This window comes from Gymnoscopelus braueri (genome assembly GCF_963280865.1).
Source record: "Gymnoscopelus braueri genome assembly, chromosome: 6".
Classification (NCBI taxonomy): domain Eukaryota; kingdom Metazoa; phylum Chordata; class Actinopteri; order Myctophiformes; family Myctophidae; genus Gymnoscopelus; species Gymnoscopelus braueri.
In genome coordinates, this window is record NC_137607.1 from 35,382,492 (window position 1) to 35,407,903 (window position 25,412).

Below are 25,412 nucleotides of genomic sequence, written 5' to 3' on the forward strand. Positions count from 1 at the left end.
TTCAATAAACTTTCTTTTTAATGGAATGATTTTTAGAAGCATGTTGGATCCACAAGTTAGTGAGTTATTCATGGTACACAAAAAGACGAGAGGCAGACAGAAACGGGAACACGCCTAAAGGGCTCACTAAGCTTTTTTTATGCTTAGTTGTGCGTTGGTGTCGTGCACTGAAAATAGCCAAGTTAAAGGCTCGAAAATATTAAATGGATTGGATATTTTTGGTGCATGACACCGGCACGCAAATAAGCGTAAATCAGGCTTTAGTTGTAAACATTCAGGACTAAAACGGGAGTGTGGTTCAGAGGCTGCAAGCCTGCAGCTTCTTGTCGGCTATCTTGAGAGACACCCAGGTGTTGAGCATAGAGGCCCTCAGCTTGCACCACACCAGGTGGTCGCTGAGCCCGAAGATCTGGGCCGCGAACTGGGCAGCAGCGTCGGGGGAGAGGACGGTTGAGCAGCCAAGACCTTCACGGGAGAAATTGGGAGTTACAATTTATTTTTAGCCAGGTTCAATTATAACAAACCGTATTATGCATGGCCAAAACAGACTTTTGACACTTTCACTTTAAAAATGGTTTAAAAAATTGCTCACAAGTTCACAACACGTCACGATCCGACGCATTGTGGGCTTGTAGATTGACTATCATCTCTAGTTTTGCATGACACACTTGTACGATTGGATTAATTTACACGCACAGAAAAAGTAAAAAAAGATAAGAAATGAAATAGATGAGATAGAAGGTTTCTGCCCAACAGCAACGATATGCTTGTGAAAATGACAAACGTGCCAAGCGTTCTGTACACAAGTACAGTGTGCTTACCGCTTGGCATGCGGAGAGATGACCAGACGTCTTGTGCCCCCCAGTCTGGAGTGAGTGGTGGGCAGTTGATGACAGGATACGCCGTGTTCCCCGACATCACAGGACCGAGCCCGTTGCTCCTGCCCGCCACAGCCACAAACACGGTTGGGACGCCATCGCCTGAAAGACAGTGTGGAGGTGAATATACCAGTGGTTCTCAACCTTTACCTGGATCAGGGCCCACATGAAGACCTCGGGAGGCGTTCGCTGCCCACCCATCCGACCACTTAACACGGCAGCCTTTTCGGCTGCTGCACGGGGACACAGGTCCCTTTAACAATGTGACATCTAATTTCCCTGTTGAGGTCAGGGGTTGAGTACTGGCTTATTGACAATGGGGTTAGTTGATAACCTGACAGATGCAAAATGTAGAAATCAATCAACAAAAGAGACAAAGAAGCCAGCACTCAATAATGTCCTTTCACAATTTAATTTTCGCAATTTTCCTCACCGGGATCAACAACAATCAGCATTCATCAGCGTACGCTTGTGAAAGGACATTTTTTAGCACTGGCTGTGCACTTAAAGCCTCTTTGTGTTGTACGGCTGCAAACTGTCGGTTATTTTCTCAGCAATTATTCTATTGATTCAGTTTTTTATTATCAAGGAGCACGTTTTTTCTTTTTAAAATATATTTTCTCTTCATAATGTATGGAAAGCAGTGCTTGTCCAGCCACTCTGCACATAGTGGTCTGGTCTATTTCACCACCCTCCTTTTGCTGTGTGGTGTGGTTTAAACCAGAGTCTAATGGTTGTAGAAACTAGCTCTGAACACACCAGCAATCATAATGTTTAATGCATTTTAAAAACATGGACTCATTAGAAAATTCTAGGCGAATATTAATATACATATTAATCCCTGGGGAAATTACCAATTTGTTTTTCATAATCAATTTAATTGATTAGTTGCGAGTTAGTGTTGCACCCGACTGTGTGGTTGCTCACCCTCGTACTGAGCCTTGATGCGGAGCGTCTCATCTGGCCCTTTGTGAGCAGAGGTCACTCTCATGATGCAGGGGATTCCGTATGAGGTGCAGGCCTTCTTGATCTTCTCACAGTGGGCCATGTCTGAGGTTGAACCCATCAGAACCACCACCCGCCCACTGGCCTGGGGCTCCAGCAGCAGCTGAGGACACCAGCACCAAAACAGTCCTCATTAGAACCACTAACTTTTAGTGTTTTTGTTTGTAAATGAACGCCCTACTTGATCATACTATAGTCACACAAAAGTATCAAAAGTAGAACATCCACAAGATCGAAAAGCGGCGCATTTTGAGCTTGTACGTCTGCTACTTTTGCCATTTTTTGAATTTTAATCCTGAAAAGTAACAATTTTGGACATATGAGGTTTCCAACCAACAAAGACAACATGGTATATTATATAACCCAGAACAGTTGTGTCTAAGGATGTAGACCTGGGTTATATGGGCAAAGTCAGATCAAGATTTAATTTTTTAACCAATTTTTTATTTTTATTTAAAAAAAAAGTTTTTAAATCATAAATCCAAAAATAGCCAAAATGGCCAATCTCCAAGCTCAAAACAAGTCGCATTGTGAACTTGTAGATATTTGTTAAAGTATAAAATAGGGCTTAAAGAATTTAAACCAGGAAAGACAACATTTATGCCACGATACTACGATATCCAAAATCCCAGATGATATCTAGTCTCATATCAGGATAGATATATCGATACATAGCCCAGCCCTCAACTAAAAGGGGATCAACCAAGTGTGAGCTTCTCATGGATTAAACATCAGTTTAAACCATCGACAGTCCAAGTTCCTTTATGTTCTTTTGTTTGTTTTTCCTTCATAATGTATGGAAAGCAGTGCTCGTCCAGCCACTCTGTAGATAGTGGTCTGGTCTATTTCACCACACTCCTGTTGCTGTGTGGTGTGGTTTAAACCAGAGTCTAATGGTTGTAGAAACTAGCTCTGAACACACCAGAAATCATAGTGTTTAACGCAATTGAAAAACATGGACTTATTTGAAAAGTCTAGGCGTATATTAGTCCCTGGAGAAAAGATCAATTTATGAATGAAATTAAAAGTCCGGTCCATGACTTAAAATTTCAAAGACTAATTAAACAAATGAACGTTGCCATCAACAGGAAAATGTTTATATATGGCCAGAAAAAGATGTGAAGAGACAACGACATGTATTGACACTGGTATGGTCCTTAAGCACTATCAACCTGGCGTCCCCATTTTGGCCATGTCATTATAGGGAAAAATATTATATATAGCCGATCTACAAGCCCAAGAACAAGTTGTGAGTTTGTTGATAAGACTACTTTTGCATTGACACTGCCGTACGAATAAGTATAACATATAGCTTAAGTGGTTCCGTGAAAAAACAGGTCAATAAGGTTGACTGTGGGTTACTGGGGACACTTGGGATATGTGTCATGTCAGAAATAGCACTAAAAATCTGGCCAAGTAAATGTTCCACCATGTCATTACAACATGTTGATTCTGGGCAAACACTGCGGCCTGTTCTGAGAAGAAAACAAAGCTGATAATTTCATGTCTGAGGTTAAAGAAAAAACTGCTCAGCAATATCAGAGAGAGGGGGTTTAGCCGGGTTCAGTCATTGTACCTTGACCCTTTCAGAGACCCACTCAAAGTTCCTCTTCACCATCTGCATGGCCTCGGGGTTCACTTCTTTGAGGTCCCTGTACACCTGAGGAAGAAGAGAATTCATTCATCTGACAGTCTCCCGGAGAAGCAGCTCAAACAATGACAATACATTTCGTTGCTGAAGGGCAGAAACATTGCATCTCCATATTTCAACTTTTGTCATCAAGAACCACTACCACTTACTTTGTATGTTGAATGTCGCACAAAAGTAGGCTAACTAAAATAACCAGATCTACAAGCTTGTAGAGCAGCTATTTTTGCAAATGTTTTTTGCTATAAGTGGTTAATTTTGTTAAGTGTTTTTTTAAATAAATATTGAACCAATGATAAGTATTAACAAGAGCTTGTGACTACAATATATTTTTTCTTCATAATGTATGGAAAGCAGTGCATGTCCAGCCACTCTGCATAGTGGTCTGGTCTATTTCACCACCCTCCTGTTGCTGTGTGGTGTGGTTTAAACCAGAGTCTAATGGTTGTAGAAACTGGCTCTGAACACACCAGCAATTGTAGTGTTTTACCCATTAAAACTGGGAAAGCATCTGTGTAATTTTTTTTAATATATATATTTTTTTTATCAGGTTTCAGAAACCTCTTGGAATTTTTTGGACATACAAGGTTTTCACCTGACAGCGACCATTTGCTAACTTGAGAAGAAGCGAGGACACTCATAAATCCTCACCTGCTTATCTTTCTGCTGGCTTCGGTCTCCCTCCGGCCACAACCTCCATGAATCATTGTCGATCACATCAGCCAGGACGATCTCTTTAGTGGTCACGTTCACTCCAAACTCAATCTGTGACAAAAAGCAGTCTTTAGCAGTGGTGGAAAAAATACTCAAATGTTTTACTTAAGTAAAAGTATCAATAGTGCAATGTAGAAATACTCTGTTACAAGTAAAAGTCCGGAGTTCAAAATTTACTTTAATAAAAGTACAAAAGTATTGGTATCAAAATGTATCGCATCGCAACGTATTGTGAGCTTGTAGATCAACCAAATGGCTGAAATGTATATACAGTAGGGCTTAAGTGGGTAATATAATAATCTAAATCTTTAAAGTAACTAGTAACAAAAGTTCTCAAATAATTGTGAATTAAAAGTATAATATTTGCCTCATATGTAGGGAGTAAAAGTAAAAGTACTGAAAATTGGAAATACTCCAGTAAAGTAAAAAAATACCTAAAAATTGTACTGTAGTACTAAATGCACTTAGTTACTTTACACCACTGGTCTTTAGTTTGGCATTTTAGTTTCACACCAGCTCGTTGTGAAGAAGCTAGCGGAATCTTTAGGCACCATGACCGCACGTGGCCAGCAGAGGGCAGTGAATAACCACGTACCTTCATGTCAACCAGAGTGCAGGTCTGGGTGGCCCAGGCCTTCTCTAGAATCTCAAAGATGGCCACGGTGCTGCGATTCATGATGTCCACCTCACACTGGCCAATGGTGAGCCCGGCCAGGCAGAACTTAAACTCCAGCAGCTGCTCCTCTGACCATTGTGGATCGTTGTCGGCATCATCCTACAGCAACACATTACATGGGGAAAGAAGTTTGGGGTTGAATTCACAGGGACAGTTACTTTGAAGTCAAGTTGCTAACTTGTAGTGTCAATCAACAGACAAAAGTTAACATTTAGAAAATAACTGGGTCACTGGTCCCGATTTTACAGTGTGGATTGGGGTCCCGATTTCATCAAATGGCCCAATGGGTATCATAAAAAAATATGATAAAAAAAAATGTAAAAGTCGAGTCACTGAACTAAACTATACTGAAACACCTATCTACAATGTAAAATGCTCAGTGTTCATTTAACTCAAGAGTGTATAAATATTGTGGAACCAAATGGACCCGTAAGGTCTATAACTCTCAAGAGTTACTTTTGTTTGTTTTTCCTTTTTCATAATGTATGGACAGCAGTGCTTGTCCAGCCACTCTGACTGCATAGTGGTCTGGTCTATTTCACCATCCTGTTGCTGTGTGGTGTGGTTTAAACCAGAGTCTAATGGTTGTAAAAACTGGCTCTGAACACACCAGCAATCATAGTGTTTAATGCATTTTGAAAACATAAGACTTATTTGAAAGGTCTAGGCGAATATTAGCCCAAAACGTCCAGTCCATGACTTGGACGAAAATTCCAAAGACTTATTAAAAAAATTAACAGGTAATGTTAATGGCAATGCAACTCTCAAGAGTTACAGACCCGTATGGGTCCATTTGCCCGCTGGTGGTCCCCGGACCCCCAACGTTGAGAACCAGTGGGCCACAGTGACTTGTATCAACCCAGAGGGAATAATGAACAACTTGCACACCTTGAAGAACATCTCCATCTTGAGAGGAGAGAAGCGGTAGCCCTCTTTCACTCCTGGGTTCCTCTTGATGAAGGATCCGGTGGCGACTCTGCGACACACCCATTCAATGGGAATCATCTCACAGCGTGCCCCGATGAATGCCGTGTCTGAGTGCTGCTTCACAAAGGCAGTCTTGATGCCTGGGGAACATTACAAAGTAAAACTGAAGAAACATTTAACTGTAATTATTTAACATAATTTTTTATTTTGCACACAATTGCACTCAAGGACCACAATGGAAATAAACTCTTCTTGGTCTACACACACACACACACACACACACACACACACACACACACACACACACACACACACACACACACACACACACACACACACACACACACACACACACACACACACACACACACACACACACACACAGGTCTTTTGATGCCACAAGTTTACTTTACAAATGAGTCTTTTACAGCCGGACAGGACAATACATTTAAAAACTCATTTTGCAGTCATAATATGCTGTGACTCATGTCCCATGACCGATTCAAGAACAAATTGGAGTATCAAGTCTTTAATCAAACTTAAAGACAAAAAAAATTTCAATTACAGACATTTACTCTCAGTAATTGTTGAAGGATGTGCTATGAAAGCCGTGCCAGCTCTCAGATGAAGTGTGAGTGTTGTACTGGTCACGTTCTGGGTAATGATGTGCAGCCAGGTCTCAAGTCACAAGAAAGCAATAATTGCTACAGTCGGGGGACATATGAGGGACACATGGGCCACACACTCATGAAGGACACATGGGTTACACTTAGGCTTAGCCAATTAACTTTGAGATACTCTTTTTTTAGATTAAGTGCAAGGCCACACAGATAACGTGAATAGTTATGAATTAATTCCAGTCCAGACATCCCTCTCACCTGACTTCTGCAGCAACTGGAAAATGCAGCTGGTGGTTTTGTTGGCGATGGCGGCCTTGCCTTCCATCTGGTCCTTCCTCACGGCATTGCCGGCGGTGATCTGGTCCTTGGACTGGACCAGAACCGAGTCGGGCTGGTCCACGAGCTCGAAGATCTCTTTCGTCTTCCCCTCGTTCAGTTTCTTGCCAATTCTCAGTTCTAAAGACAAGACAAAACACAGGCCATACATCCCCCATTGCACCATGAAATGACTGGTTGTCAACTTGGATCACATCATATGCCGTGATTTATAGCCTACATTAGTTACGCATTGTGTTGCGTCCCAAAAATAGCAGATCTACAAGCTCATAATGCCTTGCATCGCAAACGCCTTGTGAGCTTGTAGATCTGCTATTTTCATCATACGCCTCGATTTATAGCCTACATTGGTTAAGCATTGTGTGTGTGTCGCGTCCCGAAAATAGCGAATCTACAAGCTATTTTCGAATGTAGCCTACTTTCGGACAGAAACTTGTAGGAGAAAACACCCACGCTTGAATGGATGGATGCTAGAGAGCAAGTGAACTTGTAGCCTACCTTGTGTCGAGGCCATTGTTGTAGTTTTTGAAAACCTGTATTGCTGGAAGAAAACAACACAAACAAATCTTAAAAGGTTTAATTCCACGTAACAAAAAAAACACAGAACTTGCAGACAAAAAGTCAAATTTCCTCACGAGGGGGAATGTGAAAAGAAAGCAGAGAGTTGCTGCACGCCAGGGAGAAGGAGAACATGGAAGTAGAGAAGTAGTGTGGGATGTGGGTATCAGCCAATCAGAGCCCGCCGTCGACACGCCCCACCAATCACAGCCCGCCGTCGACCCGCACCCCACCAATCACGGCGTCGCACTGCTGAACACGTGGGGTGAAAACTTTCTCATCACTTCCAAATGTGGCCGAACTGCGCTTGGCAACTTTGTTTCTGTTTATCACCCGGGCGATTGTTTGTGTCGCCGCTGCGAGCTTTTAAATCTCAAGCTGTTTAATCGATACATCGTATCGGGAGGACGACAAAACGATGCACGGCAGGTCGAATCGCGTTATCTGACGATAAGTCAAGTATTTTGATTCGGGGGAGAAAAAAAAAAAAGATGTCTCTGTGGTCCTGCATCCGTGCGTGAGAGCGTAGTGTGTAAAGTAACGTGTGGTGTCTATTATTTAGCACGTGGTCCGCTCGCAGTGCTCTAACTATCTGTCACGGTAGGAGCACGAGACGAGACAAACCAGGACCAGGAGGACCCGGGAGCAGCCAGGAGGACAAGCCGAGGATGGAGTTCGAGGAGTCGGGCATGTTTGAGGAGTGCGGCGTGTTCGGATGCGTGGCCACTGGAGAGTGGCCCACGCAGCTGGAAGTGGCCCAGATCCTCACGTTGGGACTGGTGGCCTTACAACACAGGTATGTGTCAATGGGTGATGGTGAGTGTTGTTAGAAAAAACTGGTTCTCAAAGTAGGGTCCGGGGACCCTCCACGGGCCCTTGAGAGGGTTCCAGGGGGGTCCCCAGGTCCAGGAGAGATAGTTTAGGCACAATATTGTTTTGGCTATTTACGAAAAATGTTGACAAACCTTCTCTATTATGGAAGTTATGGGGGGGTCCCTAGCTGGCACAAAATCTTCAAGTGCACTGTGCGGGACTGCGGTGAAATAGACTATATTTGAGTCCTTGAACCACTGATTTAAAAGGACAAGTTTGAATTCAGACAAACGACGCGCATTAGGAAGGTGAATTTTATTTCGCATTAAGGCTGATGAGTGAAATGGTGTCAAAACAACACAACCACTGCATGTTCCAACTTTTACCCAGCTTTCTTAATTCATATTCAACAGAGAAACTGTGTATGCTACTTGTGTTGCATGGCGTGGGAAACATGATGATCCACATGGTGTAACTAATGAACAGTGATGTGATGTGTCATGTTGTGTTGTCATGTGATGTCATTATCAGTTGCTGTTATTCAGTAGTTTCTCAAACTTTTTCATGCCAAGGACCCCCAAATTGATATATATGGCCACCGACCCCCATCTCAAAATATTTTGTGCCAGAGACCCCCAGAAGAGAAGTAATAAGAGAAGAAAAATAATTCAAATGCTTCCAAACATTTCTTTAAAAAAAATTACAGATGTACAAGCTCGCACTGTGAGCTTGTGAATCTGCTAATTTTGCTGGGGACCCCCTGGAACTCCCCCCAAGGACCCCTGGGGGTCCCCGGACCCCACTTGGAGAACCACTGGCACTGTAACTAATGTGAACAACAGTGATTTGTTGTGTTGTGTTGTGTCATGTGATGTCATTATCAGTTGCAGTCATGTTACCTTACCTGTCTCTCTGCTAGATGATTATGTCTCTCTGCTAGATGATTAGGCGCTGCCATTGAACAAACTGAATTAATCTCTATTATAGGGATGTGATCCTCCTGCTCCTGTTTACACACAGACTCGGCATCGACAGGCCCATTATCCATTCTTTTTACTTTTCTGTTCGTGCCGTCTGAAAATAAAGGAGCAAGATATTAAATGTTTAGCTTATTTTTGCCATTGTAATAAACATGCAACATAAGTATATGCAATTATCAGACCACCTTTTGAAAGAATTAAATGTGCATCCTGGCCCCTTTCAAAAAATCAGTTACACACCCCATGAAGCCTTGAATTTATGGAGATTTTTTAGTTTTTGTCGCATTCCTTAACCGTTAGTTTGATGACCAGGCCATTGGTCAGTAGGAGACTCAAAGGGCCTCCTCCGCCGGTCATCAAATTATTGTCTTAGGAATGTGACAAAAACAAAAAAAAATCTGAATTCATGGCGTGTGTAATTGATAGAAAATAAGATTTTTTTTGGGTGAACTACTCCTTTAACAGCAGATTTTCAAGGGCTAATTCATAAAACAATCATAACTTACAGTATATTCATAAAATACCTCATATATGAAGATATTACATGCACAATATCTGGATCTCTTCTTCCCAAGGCAGAAAATACCCTTTTCCTTACATTTAAGCAGTGCATATAAAGAGCCAACGTAATGCTGTAAGAATGGCCATCATGAGTGAAGCTCTGAGTACATGGTCTGTAATTTCATTGTCATTTGGCCTCTGATAAAGAACTACACAATTAATGTATTCCCCCCTTTGTCAGCACTTGGCAGTTAAGTGCAACCCTCCCCTTTTACCATCATTTGATTAGGAGGCTTCATGTCAGGCAGGTCACATGACGTGACTCACATATTATAAAGCCTCGGGGTGATTGTGACCCTATAACAGTTTTCTCATGACATTTTTTAGACTCGAAGAGCACAGGTCATACCTTGGTTCATAGCTTTCCTCTTCAGACCTCTGACTGTTGGCATGATGGCATCTCCTGACATAGTTTCAGTTTGCCCTGCAAAGTACAACATACAACTAATTTAGGGGCTTTGGGCTAATATTTTTCATTTTGAAGTTGCATAATAAGGAGGAATGTAGACTGTAGACTAGTAAGGATCCTTAGGGTTTTTAGAGGGTTAGTGGTTGACTATTCATGAACCCTAGAGATGAATACTGGAGCTGTGTCAAGAATTCTTCCGATATTGCAAAGTCTTGAGCGGGCCATTTCAACTTTTTCTATTGACGGGTTCAACAAAAAAATATATCCTGGGGAAGCTAACAACAACCCTGAATAATGTATAACCTCACGTGAACATGTAAATGTAAAATATTTCACACTCCTCACGCTGAAGCTACAAAATATTGTGCACGTGTCTTATGATTTTTGCCTTGATATGATAAACTCGACTGATACTGCAAGGCTGAACAAAACTAATTGTTGTGCCAAATATACCCTGCACAGCACCTCTGCTCTGGTTAGTTAGAATGATTTCTACTTATTTTTCATTAGGCAGACTCAATTTGTATAATATAATAAAATTGGCTATCTCATCACTGCCAGACTGATGTTCAAAATAAATAGCTATCTTAAGTACTTTCATATTGGATAGGGATGAATTAGAACATTGGGCTCACTCAAAATGAATCCTTGTAGTTGTTGATCCAAGCCTCCCTTGCCTGTGTTCAGCCTTGACTCTGCATTGTGTAGTGAAAGCTCTAGGCTTTTAGTACATGTGCTGAACTCAGGATTCGCAGTTCTTCCTTCAGTAACTTCAACCACTGAAGTCGCTGTATCCACATGGGCCATGTTGACCTCTGTAAGGCTGCTCTCCTCACAGCTGGCCAACATGCTGAACCCGGAAGACTCCGTTTGTTGTTCTACAAATCCTGCGCGGGGTGGTGATATGTTATCTGCGTGATTCATAATGGCGTCCACCTCGTCGTAGAACCTCATGAGGCGTCGTGGATCGGTGCTGTGAGTGCTGTCGGCCTTGCCCCTCTGGAGGGAGCGGTACAGGTACTTGAGGTTTTTGTATTTGGTGTGGCACTGTTTCCAGTCGCGCTCGACGCCCTGCTGCATCAACCTATTGGAGATCTGGACGAAGATGTCCCTCTTCCTGGTGGAGCTCTCCAGCTGTCTGCACACGGACTCCTCGGACCAAACCTGGATCAGCGCTCGTACCTCCTGGTCGCTCCAGTTGCGGCCTGTGTCCGACACCGTGACCACGTGAAACTGGCCAGTGGCGGACGGATCTGTGGATGGATCTGTGGATGAGGGATAGGCATCCAGAGCAGCAGAGTGCAACATCTGAGAGAACACATCGATTGTTGCAGATATTTGTCAACAGATAAGTTGATTCAGCTTACCTGCTCCGTTCCACCTGCCCTCTGTCTCAACATCAATGTCGTACTCGTCACTGTTGTCGTCTGAAATGAGAACATGTGCAGACAGAGCTTGAAGGCGGACATTGTCTTACAATCGTCCGTGTACTTGCACCTTTCAGACTGATTACTCACCATCATCAATTTCGATCACCAGTTCATTCTCAGGCCCCCTCGTATCTGTGGTGGGCTCTGCCGGCAACCTCCACCTGCTTGCTGTTGTTTCTCCGTCATGTGGGTCTTCTTGAGCGACGTTCTCCAGCTCTTTGTCTAGCAGGATGGCCTCCACCTCATCAAAGAACTTCATGTACTTCCCCGGGCCTCCCGGTCCGCCGCCTCCGGCCGCCTGAGCACTCTTGGCCGTCTTGTACTCGTACTTGAGGTTTTTGTATTTGGTCCGGCATTGTTTCCAGTTGCGCACCACTCCGAAGCCTCGCTGCATCTGGCGGGCCATCTCCTGGAAGACAGACTTGTTGCGCAGTGTGCCCCTCAGGCGCTGGCGGATCCGCCGGTCGGCCCAGACACACAGCAGCGCCCTGACCTCCTCGTCGGTCCAGTGCCGGCCTCCCTCTCTGGCCACGTACTGCGAGTAAGTGAGACCTCCGTGGCCATGAGCTTTGATCCCTGTACAAAGAAATGTTTTCTTTGAGATTAACTGTGTACATAATTTTGTAGCAAAGGTTTGATCTTAATTTTTGCACTATTTATTTGCGAAACTTTTAAAGCAGCAATATTTTTTCTTAATGAATAAAATGTAAATTTGTCCAATCTGTATGATAGAGTATGTTAATACAATATAACTTATACAATTGGGGTGGTTGTATTTGGTCTCCCTGCTCTTCTATTGAGATCCTGTGTCTAGGTGAGACATGACCTTTGACATGATCCTGTTTTAGCACTTGCGCAGGAGACCCGGGGTAGAAGAGGAAAGTTACATAGTGCAGATTTAATCCAAAGTTTCTGTATTTTACCCCAAGTATATTGCAAAATCCTGAATGTCAATTTAACCTGGACTGCAACCTTTATGGGTCCATATTTACACTCCACGTTTAAATGAACACCCAGGATTGTACAGTGTAAAATCCATAAGATCCATTAGAATCCGGTCAGCTGACATGAGCCTTTGCTCCATTGTAATCATTAACCACTTAAACCCTATATAGGATACTTGTAGTTGACCGGGATCCCCTAGGCCTCTATTCCTGATCCTCTAGTATTTTCCCTCTACACCAAATCTCTTGTGAGCTTGTTAGATCTGCTGTTTGTTTGCGCCAAATGTTGGCCCCAGAAAAGGAATGCCAGTGTTTGTGTCGACAGTTACCTTCCTGCATCGTAACAGCGCCCCCTGAGGCCACTATTCCTTCCTCCTCTTCCTCCCAGCTCTCTCTTGACCCCCCGGCAGCAGAGGTCAGCGGGGGATGGCTGCTGTAGTGTTGTTGTTGCTGTGAAGTGGCTGCTGAATGTGCTGATAGCTCTGCAGTCTTCCTGCTCTCCTGCAGCAGCCCCATGCGCCTGCACTGGGCCTGACACTCCCTCCAGCTGCGCGCCACACTGAGCCTCCTCAGGCGCTCTGACATCAACTCAAACGTGGCTCTGCTGCCGCTCTCCCCCGCGTGCTGCGGAGCTCCCAGCTCCTCGCACACCGAGAGCAGGGCTAGAGCCTCCGTCTCCCCCCACTGCCTCTCGGCCGCCGACCCGCCGTTCACTTCCATCACCTCCTCGAGACCTCCTCCTCTTTGTGTCTCCGCTCGCCTCTCCATGTTTTGAGCTGACCTGGAAACGCTTTCCCCCTCTCCCCCCATCCCCCCGCCCTCTCTACCCTCTCTGCTGCACGGTTCCCTAGGCAACCAGGCGGTTAAGCCTGTAAGGAACGCCCTGTGTGGAACGGAGCGGCCTCACTACTGGCTTAAGCTGTGTGGTGCGGGGGGGCGGGACCCACTGTAATCTGAGAAGCATAGCTTCAGCGAATAGGCTGCCTGGAGCTGCAGTGAGACGGCTCTCTATATAAGGCACACTGCAGCTCACATATGCAAACATCCGCAAAGCTCTGTGTCGTTACTGGGATACCACACTCATCAAACTAGTTTGGTGAACCACAAGCGTTTGGCATGAAGCAGGAAGGAGCTTGTTCAGACGGGTGGAATCGCTGAGAGCTTGTGTGCCTCCTTGACTCTTCACACGCCTGTTAAGGCTCACAGTTGCTTTGAAAAGTTTGTCAGCTTAAAGAAGGCAGATTAAATGGGGATGAAACCCTAGGCTGCTTTAGTGGTTTGTTTTCCAGTATAGGTTGTAATACGACAGCAGGTTAAAAAGCGTAAGACTGACTTATAGTACACCCTGATGTAAGCCACACAGTTGCAGATAATTAAATCGATAAAAGGTGTGTTAGATTTAGGTGTGTCTATGCCTGTCACATATACTTCGGCTGATTTCCAATGTGCCGCCTAAAGCCTTAACCTATTTAGACCTCAGGCCGATTCTATAAATGTTTTCTAAACAGTTTACTGAAAAACATGTTGCTATATCAGTGGTGCTCAAACAAAAGGACCCCCAAAATTATATGTATTTGGCTGCAGTCCCCCATCTCAAAATATGTTGTTCCACTAACCCCCAGAAGAAAAGATTTTAGTTTAAAATGTTCGCTTAAAAAAAAAAGTATATTGTGTGTGTGTGTGTGTGTGTGTGTGTGTGTGTGTGTGTGTCCATAACTTACAGTCAGTGCTTTAAAGGATGTGAGTTGTTGTTATGTTATATTCTTTTAAATATGTGTTTAGTTTAAGGTGTGTAGATTATTTGTTTATTTCCATATTCTTTATATATTTACTTTACTAATTTCTTATCTCTTGTGCCTAATTGTTTACTAAATTCATCTCCTCCATTCCGTGAGAATGGACGGAAAGCACTGCTGTTTGTTGATATGACATATTTGCATACTTAATGATTGACGTTTGGAGGAGGATACCCTGCTATCCCCTTATTTAATGCTACAACTCTTATGAATTTGGCAAAGTCTGCATCAATGCAGACTTACAGAAAGGATGTATAAAGAGCTCTGCAAGAGTCCTCATGCACTTGACGATTTGATAGTGGGACAGCCCTTTAGCTCTCATGGACTTTACGTGAACACGTGTTTAAGTCAGTGAGTCTGTAAGGGGGACATTGAAAATGGGCCTTGGTCGCACGATAGCCGACCTACAAGCTCAAAGCGAACACGTTGCGTTGCTGAGTTTCATGCCGTTTAAATGGCTGAAATGTAAAGCCTGGCTGGCATATTATACAACCATAATGATATATCATAATGATAATATGATTTGCATGTGAATGTTTGTGCCTCCATAGGGGCCAGGAAAGTGCCGGAATTGTCACATGTAATGGAGCCAATCCACCAACATACACAGCCCTCAAGGTAAAATGAATTCTTCTTTGCAGTTTGTGGGCATGTCATCGCATTCAGATATGTCTGTGTGTGTAGTCACTGGCCCTCATTTATTAATGGAGCGTAAAAAACGGCGTATTTATTTCCATTAATTCGCCCGTAGGGCAACGTCAAAGTCACATTTATGAAGCGATCCTATACAGCCAATCCTAGCGTACATTTGGTCGGAGCTTTGATAAATCTGACGCCTGAAACCGAGCGTCATTTAAATAACACGCCCTTAAATATTCTCGAAACGCCCCGATTTTACAACATCCAGAATACCAGAACCAGAATACGACCAAACAACGCATTAAGTTTTCCCCCGCTCGCCTCGCTCCCTTTCATGTCCGCATCTGACGGACACACACACACACACACACACACACACACACACACGCACGCACCTACTTGCAATGCAAGCCCAAGACAAGTGTAGCATTGGCACTCTATGGAAACAGCAGTCTTTCATGTATTCCGTGATGGTACAATCTTTGTCACGTAGCCTACATGAATGACACCAATCTCATCGTCATAAATCATACCATACGTTTGTATATTAATTTAACCCATTACGAGCAGTGCACGGTGCGCCTTCTAGTTACACTAAAATAAAACAATGTATTCCCTCTTGAGTCACAGGACGTGACGCCACGTTAAATGAGAGATAGCAGGCAAGGTAGTCAATAATCTGAACGTTTATGGAGTGATCATTGATGAATGAATTGTAAACATTAATGGATGAAGGCTGGTGTGTGTTTGGAGGGTTAAATGTCCGATCTCGCAGTGGCCCAAATGAATCCACAGCATGAAGAATAACCTGCGTTGGTCAAAGGTTTGGAGTGTCAGGTTTATATTTATATCCTCAACCCAGCCCAGGTTGTATAACTCCATAGGACACGCTACTGTAAGTTTCGAAGCCTCGCTGTCCAAGATTACAGTGGCGCGGCCGTGCCAGTCCCAGTCCCGACTCCTCGTATATTTTGAAAATAGCAGATCTACAAGCTCACAACGTGCCGCGATGCGACGCGTAGATCTGCTATTTTGAAATAGCCAATGCAGCCAGATCTGCAAGCTTAACCGAATGACTGTTAAAGCATTTTGTTTAAATTAGTTTATAAAATGTTATATTTTCACAGGGATTATTTATTAGTGAGTTAGATTATACATTTAGGAGTGGATATATGTTCTGATGCCTGTCAGACGGTCAGACAATGCTGCTCCGCAGGTCTACAATGGGACAAACGGGTGCAGCCAAAGCCAACAACTGCTCCCGAGCAGACGTGAGATCTGTGCGGGCCGTACGCTGAACTCAAAGTCAGGGTATATTGATAAATGCCGAAAGTTGCGGTGATCTCGCTGTACGCCCATTATTTGGTTGATAAATGAGGGCCATTGTGTTTACAGAGGAAACACACAACATATAAATGCATGGACCAACATTTGGGGTAAAAACGAGAAAAAAAAGATTAGCACAGCTACAGTCACAATGGAGACAGTGACCTTATCGACCATCGCCTCATGTGAATCACAATTGCACATTCCAGATTGAAATTTAACCTGGTTAAAAGCTTTGGACATATTATACTGTGTTCCCCTGAAACTTTGAATTCATGAGCTGATATCTCACTGTTCATTGTGCTGGATACATTTAAAATATACCAGAATAATTTACCATTTGATCCCTAGTGTCCCTATTCAGCGAAAAGGGCAGATACCGTATACAAGTTCACAACGTGACGTGTTGAGCTTGTAGATTGGCAATTTTCCGCGAAGATTTAGTATAGCTCTAGGCCTATTTTATACTCAATACGGTCGTACGATGATGTTCCAAAAATAGCTAAATTAGCCCATTTACAAGCTCACAACACATTGTGAGCCTGTAAATCTGCTTTTTATTTGTGAAAAGTAAAAAAAAAATCGGAATGGTTTGCCAAAATCTGTGGAAGTCTTTGCCTATAATGGCGTGCCCCAAACGAGGGACTCCAGGTTGAAAGTGCTTAAGCTTCACATGTATTTATGCATTGCATGTCCAACTCCTCTAACTGCGCCTCCTTTTCATCCCTGTAGGGCATGGGGCTGGTGAGCACCGCTTTCCCACCAGAAGCCTTGTTGAAACTTCGCCATGGTAACCTGGGAATAGGCCACAACCGCTACTCCACCACGGGCAACTCGGAGCTGCAGAACTGCCAGCCCTTTGTGGTGGACACTCTGCACGGCAAGATTGCGGTAGCGCACAATGGAGAGCTGGTCAACGCGTCTGCACTGCGCAAAAAGGTTGGCATCGTCTGGAGCGCACACAGCCTGATGCACGGCGCTGCCATTAGCCTGCATTCATCACATTCTTTGCACATTGTAGACCTAGTGGTAACATCGTAAAAACTGATAGGCCAGTAAAAACTGGCCTATTTTAGCAGGTGCTTAGACATGTGCATTTATGACAAAGCAGCCTGCAGTGCTGACACATCTCTGTGAATGGTCCAGTCATGGAGTGATGCTTATGGATTACTATAAAATCAGCAGTGGTGGGAAGTAACTAAGTACATTTAGTCACAAGCACACTACTTAAGTGCAATTCTTTAATCTTACTTGCCGCTGTATCTCAGAGGCAAATATTGTACTTTTTACACCACTACAATTATGTAGTGGTGTATTTTATGATATAAAACATATTTTATGATATAAAACATTAGGGGATAAATGATCGTATATTGTTACAGGCGAAGATACCCAGCCATACATAGTAATTCAAATCAGCCCACTTTTCCCATCTGCAACATTAAAGTGATGAACACATCAATGCATTACTAATTGCAATCCAGTAATATGATCGCGCAATCGGCCATTCTACGTAATGAGAACGTTTACATTTGGCACTGTAAGTGTATTTTATATGCCAATATTTTTGTACTTTTACCAATAAGTAAAAATCTCTACATTGTGGTTTTGCTACTTGCTTGCTAAGTAAAAAATCTTCCACCACTGATAATCAATATCCAGTTACTGTCTGTACATGTTGTAGTTGATATGTGTGTGTGTGTGTGTGTGTGGTGCAGGTGATGCGTCATGGTGTAGGCCTGTCCACTAGCTCAGACAGTGAACTCATCACTCAGTTGCTGGCGTTGACTCCACCTATGGAGGAGCTGGATGCACCTGACTGGGTCGCCAGGTAGGTGTCCTTTCCATGGTGAAAAGTGTTCATACATTTTCAAACACTTAAAAAGAAATAGCAGGAATCACTGATCTACAAACTTTCCACTATTTCATAAAACATTTTGAAAGTATAAAGGTATTCATAATGATGATAATATAGCGCCTTTCAAGAGAAAGATTGGCTTTGACTGACATATTAGATATGTCTGTCATTTTTTCTTTTGCCCTATCGCCAGGTAGGTGTTGTCACAGCGAGCCACCTTGCAGGGGAACCTTCCTGAACATCCAGTCGATTTAGCCTACTATACTGCCTACTTCCAATTCTACTTTCTGCTTATATTGCAGAATTAAGAATCTGATGATGGAGACTCCTACGTCTTACTCTCTGCTGGTGATGCACAAAGACGTCATCTACGCTGTCCGTGATCCATATGGAAACCGGCCGCTCTGTCTCGGACGACTCGTCCCCGTCTCTAAACTTCACACGTCAGGTACTAAGGCTCTGTGTATTTGAGTGACAGTGGCTCAGAATGTAGAGCGGCCGCTTTGAAATCAGAAGGTTCCCAGGTTCAATTCCCTGCATTAGTGTCTTAAGCGTCCTTGAGCAAGACACTGAGCCTTTTTTTCACCGCTGCAATGGTGCTGTGAATCGTCAGTCAATCATACGGTTTTATTTCACCAATTCCACTCACCTTTTTGAGAATTCAAGGGGAACATTGTGTAGTTGTACATGCTATTACAAGCCACCAACTTTAAACTACTTGTCAAGGTCCCTTACAGTGCATATCACACTTCATTCAGCAGAGGCCTCACTTATCTATTGTAAGGGTATCACAAGACTGGGGCCTCAGCGCATTGACATCCCCGCTGTAAACAGGGCTGTTTCATCAGGGGCCACTGGGTCAGTGGTGCAGGCAGGTGAATCATTAATTGACCTCTCTGACCCTTTCAGGTGCAGGCGAGGGAGACACAGAGGGCTGGGTGGTGTCATCAGAGTCCTGCAGCTTCCAGTCCATTGGAGCCAAGTGAGTTCCACCATCACTCATGCACACAGTTCAGTGGTCTCACACAATGACAAAGACAATAACAATACGACGTCTTAACACGGTTGAGATGATAACACAAACATGTCCCTTAACCAAATGAACCCTATCGTCCCTACTCTGGGCACTTATAGTTAGCAATCATTTGTCAAAGTAGCCAATCTTCAAGCTCACAACGTGTCGCATCACAACGTGTTGTGTGCTTGTAGATTGGCTGTTTTCGGTGAAGCGATTTGTTTTAGAGGGGGTAAGGCTGTGCAGGTTTAATTTTTTCGTACTTTTCTCCAGTCTTTCTTTTGCAGGCTTACAAAAGTCACTCCATATACAATTGATGGTTCTAATATATAATGGTTAGGATGGTTAAATGCAGAGGACAAATGTCCTGTATGTGGAACTGTACAGTGACAAAATACCCAAAGAATTAGGTCTAAATAAATAATTATCATTAAGACTAATGCAAAAGAAGAGTATGATTTTATTCATAAAAACCTGAAAAGTATTTTCTTTAAAGTTTGTCAATCACCTATATGAGCTTGTCCTCACCATGTTAACCACTTAAACCCTATATACCTCATTGACTGGGGTCCCCCAGGGCTTTGTCCCCTCCTTTTTTTCCCCATTACATGGGAAATGATTAAACACTAGTTCTTAATAATAAGAAAGGATTAAAGCCTGACTTTATAGTCAGGCTTTATAAGTCGAAAACACAACCCATTTTTTGCTTGAACATCTGTTATTTTTGGCCAGCAACACATTTGAAGTATATATATATGAGGCGCATGTAGTCTGGTGGTTTATTACCTTTTTTGTTTTCGGTCGTCAGGTATTACAGAGAAATCCTGCCTGGAGAGATTGCCCAGATCTCCAAACATGGAGTCAAAACACTGACCGTTGTCCCTCGTCCCGAGGGAGACCTCCCTGCTTTCTGCATTTTTGAATATGTTTACTTTGCCAGACCAGACTCAATTTTTGAAGGTAGGAATATTGTACAAATATTATAAAATACTTATTTTATAGAAATAATTGTCCAAAATAGGGAAAATAGCGGATCGCCTAATTTTTGACAATCTGTGAAACATTTAAAAGAAAATGTATATTGTCACAATGCAATATTATCTTCACAATATCGATTTTGAGGTACTTATATCGTGACATATAGTCATTTTGTCCATATTCTGTATAATATCGCCCTGGACTTAATGTCACAGCTTTGTAATAGTATCAAGAAAATGACACCTTTCATGAGCAGTGAAAGCATTGGTAGCAGGTTCCCCCCCGTGTGCGTAGTTTGAAGTTTGTCCATTGTGTTGCAGGACAGATGGTTTATACTGTCCGCCAGCGCTGCGGTCGGCAGTTGGCCATCGAAGCGCCGACAGACGCAGATGTGGTGGGCACCGTGCCAGAGTCTGCCACCCCGGCAGCACTGGGATACGCTCAGCAGGTCTGTGTGGAAGCCGCTGCCATTGTTCTCTGCAAATGCCACTAAATGCTCCCAACAAAGACACAAAATTGACAGTTATTTCCTGCCGCCCCCTGGACTAGATTTGTTTTTCCACACCACACAAACATTGATTCGCCACCGACGGGTGGAAACCTTGTACGTCCAAACCACTTTCGCTTTAAAGAATTGTCAAAAATGGCAGATCTCACAACGCATTGCAAGCTTGTAGATCGGCTATTTTTTGCTATTCTGTGTAACACTCTAGTATGACGAAGTAGGGCATTAATTTACGAAAAAACTAGTTGGAGATACAAGGTTTCTGCCCGACAGCGACGATATGATGTTGCAGAGAGCAACACACACATCACACTGTGACATGTAATGGCTGATTTGTACTTGGTTGCGCGCTGTGTTGCACACCTAAAATAGCAGATCTTCAAGCGTCGCAGCTTGTAGATCGGCTATTTGATAAGGGTGTTTAACTAAGAATAAATCACCCTTAAATGGGGTGTATTTGTTGAACGAAAAAGGTTCTAGTTAAAAAGTTAAAGCTCTCGATTGTATTCTGATTTCTATAGTGTTTGTTTGTTCAGTAACAGGGGTCTTCCCATCTCTCTAGTAAACCGAAAATACATTTTCAGTTTGGGATACCAATTGTATTTTATCAGGAGAGAGAACACCACAAAGATAATTTATCAGCTTCAATTTTATATTGTTCAGTTCCAGATTTGTCATGTTTTTTCATCACTTCCCATTTCAATTGTTTATCCTGTATCATACTTGTATGAGTTCTCTTTTCTTATTCGCTAAAATTAGTAACCCGACCTGAAAATGTATTTTCTGTTTACTATAGCGCTGTTGCTGAACAAACACACTATAGCAATGGTCACTATTGGAATGATGGAGCTATTTAGCACTTATTTGAAGAAGAAAAAAAATCTATCACGTACACCCCCTTTTAATGAGTTTACATGTACAGTCCTGGAAGTCTGTGGAGCAGAGTATCTGTGGATTGGCAAAAAAAACCCACGTGGGCCTGACGGTGAGTCCCTGGTTCGATTCCCGCCCCGGCCGGCCCATTTGCTGCATGTCATTCCACTCTGTCCACTATGTTTCCTGTCTCTCTATCAAATAAAGGCTTACAAATTACAGGTATGCTTAGGTCACATAGCCCATAGTAGTCTTCCTAGATGTGAAAAGTGTGTAATGAATGGTGAGGCCAATTTGGATAAAGACACAACTGACCAATACCTGTTTTTGTGGTTTATGGAGCCCCCTGCTGCAAGTACAAGGGTATTGAACATAACGCAGCATTGATTCATCGGGGTCACAATTTCAATAGCTTAACCCATTAAAACCTGAGGCCGATTCTACAAATGCCTTCTCAATCAGTAGTTCTCACACTTTCAAGATCTTTCAAAAATCTTTGAAAATAGCAGATGTACAAGCTTGTAGCCACTTGCAAGCTTGTATATCCGTTTTATTTATTTTGCATCTGCTTTCTTCTCTCCTATATCTGCAGTCGGGGCTGCCATACATTGAAGTTCTATGTAAGAATCGCTACGTTGGGAGAACGTTTATTCAGCCAAACACCCGTCTGAGGCAGCTGGGTGTGGCCAAGAAGTTTGGAGCATTAACAGACAACTTTGCTGGGAAACGGGTGGTTCTAGTTGATGACTCGATTGTCAGGGGAAACACTATTGCGCCCATAATAAAATTGCTAAAGGAAGCAGGGGCAAAAGAGGTGAGTTTTCAAGAGTGCAACCTGCAGTAAACCAATAGTACTAAATAAATATTATGTTGTCACTGTCGGGCGGAAACCTTATATCTGATACTTGTTTCCGCTATTGTTGAAAAACTTAAACCTATAATAACATGCCTAAAATGGGAACACCCGGTTTAAAGTGGTCAAGTCTGTCTGTGGGTTTTATAAATATTTAACCAATGAAAAGTATTAACACAAGCTTATGACTAAATAACTACAATGGATGTATTGGTATGCAGGTTAATTTCTATTTACTGAAAAGTAGCCGTTTTGGACATACAAGGTTTTCACCGGACAGCGGCGATATTATCTAAATATTCACAGACTCACTTGGTGTGTTGTTTCTCAGGTCCATATCAGAGTTGCCTCTCCACCTATCAGGCACCCGTGCTACATGGGTATTAACATTCCAACCAAGGAAGAGCTCATCGCCAACAGGCCTGAGTTCAAGGACATTGCTGGATACATTGGTGAGTGCTTTGTTACTGGCACCATTTAATCCCCGTCTCTCTCAGCTCTAAAATAAACTGAAAATACATTTTGAGGTCAGAATACCAATTTCATCCAATCAGGATAGAGAACTCATACGGGATACATGATAAACAAGTGAAATTGGAAATGATGACACAAAGAAATGAGCAAACAGAATTGGAACTGGAACGCTATAACATTTAAGATGATAAATGGATTCTCTCTCTTGATTGAATGAAATTGGCAACCCACCTTAAAATGTATTTTTTGTTTAGTAAAGACCTGGAGAGACGGGGAGACTCCTGTTATTGAACAAACACGCTATAGCACACTTAATATATAGCTTTTGTTTTCACAAAAAAATAAAGTTTTACCATAAAGTATCACTTGCGATACCTATTATTGTTTTTCCTTGGAGATGTACTGCTTTGTGGACATTTGAAATCAAAACACACAACAGACTTTGATTTGTCCAACAACGCTTTATGCAGGTGCCGACAGCGTTCAGTATCTGACGGTGGAGGGCTTGTTGTCAGCAGTCCAGGGAGGAATCGCCTCCATGCAGGAGAAGGACGAGATGATCAACACCAGTAACAAACCCCGCCGGAGAGTTGGCCACTGCACCGCCTGTCTGACAGGGAAATACCCTGTGGAGCTGGAGTGGTGACCGCCTGCCTGGCGCACAACACATGTGCAACGGGAAGAGCACAGTTGAGCTGCAGGAGCAGAAACGGCTGCAAGGCAGTGCTCATGCTGTCCTGACCCACACAGAACATCTTACTCTAGGGCAGTGTTTCTCAGCCCCCCCCCCCCATATTGATATGAATTAGGCCAGTTAGTACTCTTAACTTTTTTAATTTCAATGACTCCCATAACTCTTGAGTTACAAACCGGTGAGGGTCTATTTGGAACCCTCTCAAGGAACCCTGAAGGTCCCTGGACCCCATTTGAGAACCTCTGCATTAGGCCACGGAGCCCATGTTGAGTTCTTTTTAATCTTTGGGAGCCCTGTGTTAATTTAACTCTGACACTGCACACTGAGTTACAAACCCATATGGGTCCATTTGGTTCCTAATTATCGATCCTTTAGCTGGGGGACCCCCTGGACCCCACTTTGAGAACCACTGCTCTAGAGTATACTTGACTAACGCCTGGACTGTCAATGACAATTACTCAAAAAATACATGTAAAGCAGCAGTTTATGCTTTGTTTCAAACAGGGTGATATTGCAGGTTATACTACTAGATAGACAATAGAGTACCGAAGTCCTGACATCACTCCCACTACCCCTGGGTTAGGAGATATTTGGGGAATCTTAGATTGCGTCATATAAGAACTGTTCCAAAAAGAAACAAATAAGCCCAGCGATTCTGTCAGGTATGCGACACTGTGTCGTTTATGATATTCAGTTACATTTGATAGCGTCTGTTTGGAGATATATATATTTTTCTTACTCTTTGGATAAATTAGTACTTTTTCACCGCCAGTTGATGCTTCATATCATATGAGTAAATCGCCCGGCTGATTTGTTTATTTTTGGAACACAGTTCCTATATGACTCGATCTAAGATTCCCCTATTATTTCCAAGGTAAAAATATCTCTGACCCAGGGGGATAGTGACCTCTAGTGGCCGTGATGTCAGACTTCAGTGCTCTTATTATATTGTGGAGGTCCTTTCATGGCCCCATGTAAACCAAATGTTTCCAAACCACTCATTAAAATCATGCGTCTGATTTTGCACCTTATGTGTGTTGTTCCAAGACTTAACCTCCCACATATTTTGATACAAGATGCTGTAGAAGTGAAAAACAAAACGCACAACTCTTTCGACCAAAATTGAGATGAAAACTCTTTGCTGTTACTTATAAAGCCTGGTTTACTTGAGGTACAGTGTTCTTTGTTGCATGGCAGAAGTCTTTTTCGCTAACCACACTAACCAATGTACACAGAGAGATGGTTGCTGTGTTGTATGTCTGAAAGGGGTTGACTGAAACCTTGGATGGTTTTCTCAAAGCTGCAATAAAACATTCCATAAATAAAAATCTGTTATCTTGATGGCTTGAATTTCTTCCATGGGACGAAGTCTGACATCAAACCCTGGGATCAAGTAATCCCATAAACAAGAACTTTGTTCCAAAAAAAGGTGGTTTTGTATACTTTGATATTAGTTTTGTGATTTGTAGGTGGCCTTGTATTTCAACCTCTTTGGATAACTTATACTTTTCTGGCATCAGTTTGCTTGGTAACCATATGGCCAACTATTTTTGTAGCAGTTCTGATATTAAGTAATTAAGTAGATCTCGGGCTTCAGGTGGCCCGGTCATCTATGACAAGTCATATGACTATGTATGACTCAGAATTAGGTTGCCCGATTCAAGTCCCACGATTTGCATTATAAAAATATATATAAAACGTGTGAAAGATTTAGTGGAAGTACTTCTTTGTCCCATTGTCAGTATGCACAAGAAATGTGGTGCTGATGGGTCCAGCGATTTGCAAGATTAGCTCTGGCTGTGCACCTGCAGAGCCCTGCTATAAAAAAAGACGAGGGATATTTTTGTCATCAGGACTTCGGTACTCTTCATTTACAAAATGCTGCTGCTAACCAAATGAACC

At 42.8% G+C, this 25,412-nt stretch overlaps 2 protein-coding genes across 4 annotated transcripts; one reads left to right on the plus strand and one right to left on the minus strand.

Moving 5' to 3' along the window:
• On the minus strand, positions 1-13,300 carry paics (phosphoribosylaminoimidazole carboxylase, phosphoribosylaminoimidazole succinocarboxamide synthetase). Of its 3 annotated transcripts, none has more exons than XM_080430277.1 (15): positions 12,829-13,300; positions 11,643-12,131; positions 11,493-11,552; positions 10,761-11,378; positions 10,066-10,140; positions 9,080-9,249; positions 7,303-7,345; positions 6,727-6,924; positions 5,810-5,988; positions 4,841-5,020; positions 4,183-4,296; positions 3,460-3,543; positions 1,806-1,986; positions 822-980; positions 1-465 (listed from the first exon to the last, which is right to left on the minus strand). In XM_080430277.1, exons 1-15 carry the CDS (start codon positions 13,265-13,267, stop codon positions 299-301), a joined length of 3,156 nt encoding a protein of 1,051 aa, XP_080286403.1. In that variant the 5' UTR covers positions 13,268-13,300; the 3' UTR covers positions 1-298. The 3 variants fall into 3 exon arrangements, with proteins under 3 accessions (XP_080286403.1, XP_080286402.1, XP_080286404.1); XM_080430276.1 differs by having other exon boundaries at positions 10,761-11,390; XM_080430278.1 differs by lacking the exons at positions 9,080-9,249; positions 10,066-10,140; positions 10,761-11,378; ... (1 more) ...; positions 11,643-12,131; positions 12,829-13,300 and adding an exon at positions 7,440-7,571.
• Positions 7,652-24,838, plus strand: ppat (phosphoribosyl pyrophosphate amidotransferase). The gene is made up of 11 exons (XM_080430279.1): positions 7,652-8,158; positions 14,847-14,913; positions 16,993-17,199; positions 17,979-18,091; positions 18,421-18,566; positions 19,028-19,100; positions 19,942-20,093; positions 20,432-20,559; positions 22,082-22,303; positions 22,674-22,794; positions 23,287-24,838. Exons 1-11 carry the CDS (start codon positions 8,031-8,033, stop codon positions 23,460-23,462), a joined length of 1,533 nt encoding a protein of 510 aa, XP_080286405.1. The 5' UTR covers positions 7,652-8,030; the 3' UTR covers positions 23,463-24,838.
• Positions 24,839-25,412: the final 574 nt, after the last annotated feature.

Excerpts from the sequence above, each read along its gene's own strand:
- ppat (XM_080430279.1), top strand. The coding sequence starts at position 8,031 with ATGGAGTTCGAGGAGTCGGGCATGTTTGAGGAGTGCGGCGTGTTCGGA. Across the intron at positions 20,094-20,431 it reads ACCAGACTCAATTTTTGAAG|GACAGATGGTTTATACTGTC; the intron begins GTAGGAATATTG and ends ATTGTGTTGCAG. Across the intron at positions 20,560-22,081 it reads CACTGGGATACGCTCAGCAG|TCGGGGCTGCCATACATTGA; the intron begins GTCTGTGTGGAA and ends CTATATCTGCAG.
- paics (XM_080430276.1), bottom strand. The coding sequence starts at position 13,267 with ATGGAGAGGCGAGCGGAGACACAAAGAGGAGGAGGTCTCGAGGAGGTG. Across the intron at positions 11,553-11,642 it reads GGTGATCGAAATTGATGATG|ACGACAACAGTGACGAGTAC; the intron begins GTGAGTAATCAG and ends TTCTCATTTCAG. Across the intron at positions 5,989-6,726 it reads CCAGTTGCTGCAGAAGTCAG|GCATCAAGACTGCCTTTGTG; the intron begins GTGAGAGGGATG and ends AATGTTCCCCAG.